General features: G+C 32.5%; 1 protein-coding gene across 1 annotated transcript; it reads right to left on the bottom strand.

Moving 5' to 3' along the window:
• Window positions 1-2049: 2049 nt before the first annotated feature.
• LOC108379147 (probable salivary secreted peptide) lies at window positions 2050-2970 on the bottom strand. Its single transcript, XM_017635469.1, has 2 exons — window positions 2608-2970; window positions 2050-2471 (listed from the first exon to the last, which is right to left on the bottom strand). The coding sequence occupies exons 1-2, from the start codon at window positions 2785-2787 to the stop codon at window positions 2292-2294; spliced, it is 360 nt and encodes a 119-aa protein (XP_017490958.1). The 5' UTR covers window positions 2788-2970; the 3' UTR covers window positions 2050-2291.
• Window positions 2971-3469: the final 499 nt, after the last annotated feature.

The following is a 3469-nucleotide window of genomic DNA, read 5'->3' as shown; positions in this document are numbered from 1 at the left end:
AAGAAGAGTAGAAACGAAATCGCCATTAATCAAAACTTATATGGGGAGACAACTTCGAGCTAGTTGTATAAATCGAAAAGTTTACGCACTTTTGGAATGTTACTCATGAGGGCGATTTATTTATTAGGCAGCGCAAACAAGATATGATAGATACATACATACATATGTACATACATGGACCTTATGACAACAGTCTTACGAGTAAATTATTAAAAGTAGATTTAGAGTAAGAAAAATCAAATTCAAATGAAGAAAAATATGCATTAAATTGAGTTAGCGCCCTCCGAAATGGAGCATTCATCTCATGAAGAGTTTTAGTGATACCCACAAAAAAAAAAAACAATTCATTACAACGAAGAATGCGTGAGGGAACTTTAGAATTAATTTTCTTGAGCAGGTACAGATAATCAATTGTCCTAGACCCCTAAGAGACAGAAGATTTATTAATAAGCCACGAGGGCGATAGGACGGAGTAGGACCTACGCGCATAAAAACTCTCCAAATAGACTCTAATCTATTAATATGGAAACGGTCTCCAAACAAATGCCGCGTATTCTAACCTGGACTGAACTAAATACATTGCGAACATGAACTGAACATTGCGAACGATTTAGAAACAATATAATTTATATAGGTGGTGAAGTTGAGCTTGGAGTAAAAACAGCCACATGGTCTTTAAATTCACTAATTGTTTTGAACAATACTTAAAACTTTCGAACAAGAATTGTTGTGACATTTACTAATGTTGAGAAACAAACGATTACGCACACACCAACTATATAAGTTATTCAACTCACGTTGGAGAATACATGAATCTTCTGGACATTTAATTTCATAATGAATCTTCAGTTCACGCACATACAGATGAAAATTACAGTTGGGAAAATAGGAGGAAATAATTTTAAAAAAGAGGACAAATACGGTTATCATTGAAAACTCCAGCAGAAAGATATGTGCTGAAAATGTGCCTTAAAGGCACATGAAATATTTTTGAAATTTTTTTTCTCAAAAAAGGTGTCACATACAAATTTTTAATAAAAAAAATAGTTTTTAATAATATGCCACCTCAGAAAAAATTTAAATAAATCACAATGGTACCTCTGAAGCATTGCGATATATATATGTATAGTATTATGGGGCGCACTCTAAAATAATTATAACTATGAATTTTTTGTTACGCCGAAGTTGCGTAAAATGAGTACATTACAAATTTACACATTTTTATTAGCTTATTGAATTTTATAATAATAAAGTGCAAGTTTTAAGCTACTGTAAAATTGCGTTGATTTTTAATATTTTTTATGCCGACGGCTTTTGGCACTTTTTCCTTATGGAAGAAAATACGCAAAACCGTTTTCAAAGAAACAACAAACAAAAAAAACGCCAGTTTTGCAATCGTTTCAAACTTGCACTTTGTTATTCTAAAATTTAATGGGCTATAAAACTGCATACTGGAAAAAGTTAAAAACAAAATTTTAAAATAAAAAATTTTAATTTGTAATATACTCATTTTACTCAACTGCGGTGTAAAAAAAATTTATAACTCAAATTACTGTAGAGTGCACCCCATAATACTATACTCGCAATACTCAGAGCTACATACCATTGTGATTAAAATTTTTTTTTTTGTCAAGGCATATTTTCAAATACAAATTTTTTTTATAAAAAAAAGAAAAAAATTTTAGAAATATTTCTTTTCATAGAGAATTTTGAAGTGTGTATGTGTGATTTTTTTTCAAACTCTTTCCTCGCCCTGTTCTCGAGATATTTGGAAAATTATTAAATCGATTTGTTTTTGTTTTTTGTGCTGTAAAGTTTTTGAAAATGTATTAATCAAGCTCAAATTTCATATTTAAGTTTATGCAACAACCCTAAAAATTTTAAACAAATCAAACACATGAAGTGTGAACACCGTCCGTTTTGGTATGGAACGCCCCATGTATGTACATACATACTTCAATATAAATTCATAAATTAAACAGTCTCATTAAAAGGCTATTCTATTCAATTAGCGTTGATAGCGAAGAAGTAAAAGAGCTTTGGTTAAAACAGTTGCAACTTACGCTAATCAAAGTTGTTTTTTATTGCCAAATAAAATTCTTATAAAACTCTGTCACATACTTAGAAGAATCACATTACAAATGCACGCGTGAGGTTGCCGTATTGCAACTGAAGTATCTAGTTACAACTCTGTACAATCGATTGAAAATTTGCGCCCATAGTAGATACATATGTATGTTGGTATGTACTTGTATTATTTTCATTTGCTGAGAGGTAGCTTAAGTATGTACTTATTTTTTGCCATATATTTCCACAGTCGAGTTAATGCCGCGATTATATTGACTCTTCAAATTGATGGAGACAAAACGATAGCCTGGACCACCAGACCACAAACTCGCGTAAGCGCCAGAGCTATTTGTGAAGCGATCGTAAATGTAAATGGCTGAAATAGTGCGGTTGCTGACTTGACCCTGGAAAAAAGTGTTGTGAGTATTATTAAGTAGGAGCTAAATATTAACTTTTATCGGCAAGTAATTATGTTCTGTATTAAAATATTTACTTGTTTTTTTTTTACTCTAATAAAATCCCTTTCCCAATCCAACTCACCGATTTGGGGAAATCCACATTAGCACTTTGGTATCCATTCTTAAGCGGTGTACGTACGACGTTCTCACGTAGCAATAAAACATCCGACGAATAACGAGTACCCCACGAGCTGTTGGCAGCAATGGCAACGCTAGCCAAAGCGGCAATTAGGAAAAGTATTCTAACAAGAATAGGCTTCATTTTGTTTAATTGGGTTTTGGATTTTTGCTAAATTTTTACGATATTACGATTTTAGACTCAGTTGTGTTAACACAAACTGTTTAATGAATACTGTTGCTGTTAGTCGGCATTATGTTGGCTTTTTATATGCCAATCGTTTGAGTGTTTTGATAACACAGGTTTTATATTTATCTTTGCAGATTTCGCGAAGTGTTGAAGAAAACTGATTATTTCCCACTCTCTTGCTACTGTTGCTTTTTGAAAGTGAAATGCTTTGATTGCAGTTATTCGTCCCTCTCTCAAGCGTTCAAGTTCAAACACACCACAGGTGTTCTTATCGCTTATCAGTATTGGGTAGCGTTATCTTTCCAGCAAATATGAGCGGAGTAAGTAAGAGTCATAGTATCTTCCTTATCTTTAGGCAATGTTGCCAGATTAGTTAAAAAAAAAAAACTGTGAATTCCCAGGAAAAAACTGTATTTTCACCCAAAAAAAATTGAACCTGTAAAAGCAAAGGCATTTTTGGAATATTAACGGGCTGACCCCCTTTTATTCAAAAGTAGAAAAGTGGAAAGGATTAATTTTCAAAGAAAATGTCATCGAGTATAACCAAGAAAACAAAATATGTACATATTTTAATGGTTTACAGATGTCACCCCCCGCCATAGTTATTTGCTGCATTCAGCGATATGGCAAATAAATT

This window comes from Rhagoletis zephyria, unplaced genomic scaffold (assembly GCF_001687245.7).
Source record: "Rhagoletis zephyria isolate East Lansing unplaced genomic scaffold, Rhagoletis_zephyria_1.1 Rzeph_scaffold_15700, whole genome shotgun sequence".
Lineage (NCBI taxonomy): Eukaryota > Metazoa > Arthropoda > Insecta > Diptera > Tephritidae > Rhagoletis > Rhagoletis zephyria.
This window is presented reverse-complemented; position numbering and strand designations above follow the sequence as displayed.

What these genes read in the sequence shown, in the direction of transcription:
- LOC108379147 (XM_017635469.1), bottom strand. Translation starts at nt 2,787, where the DNA reads ATGAAGCCTATTCTTGTTAGAATACTTTTCCTAATTGCCGCTTTGGCT. An exon ending in ATGTGGATTTCCCCAAATCG is followed by an intron (nt 2,472 to 2,607) that starts GTGAGTTGGATT and finishes ACTTTTTTCCAG; the next exon opens with GGTCAAGTCAGCAACCGCAC.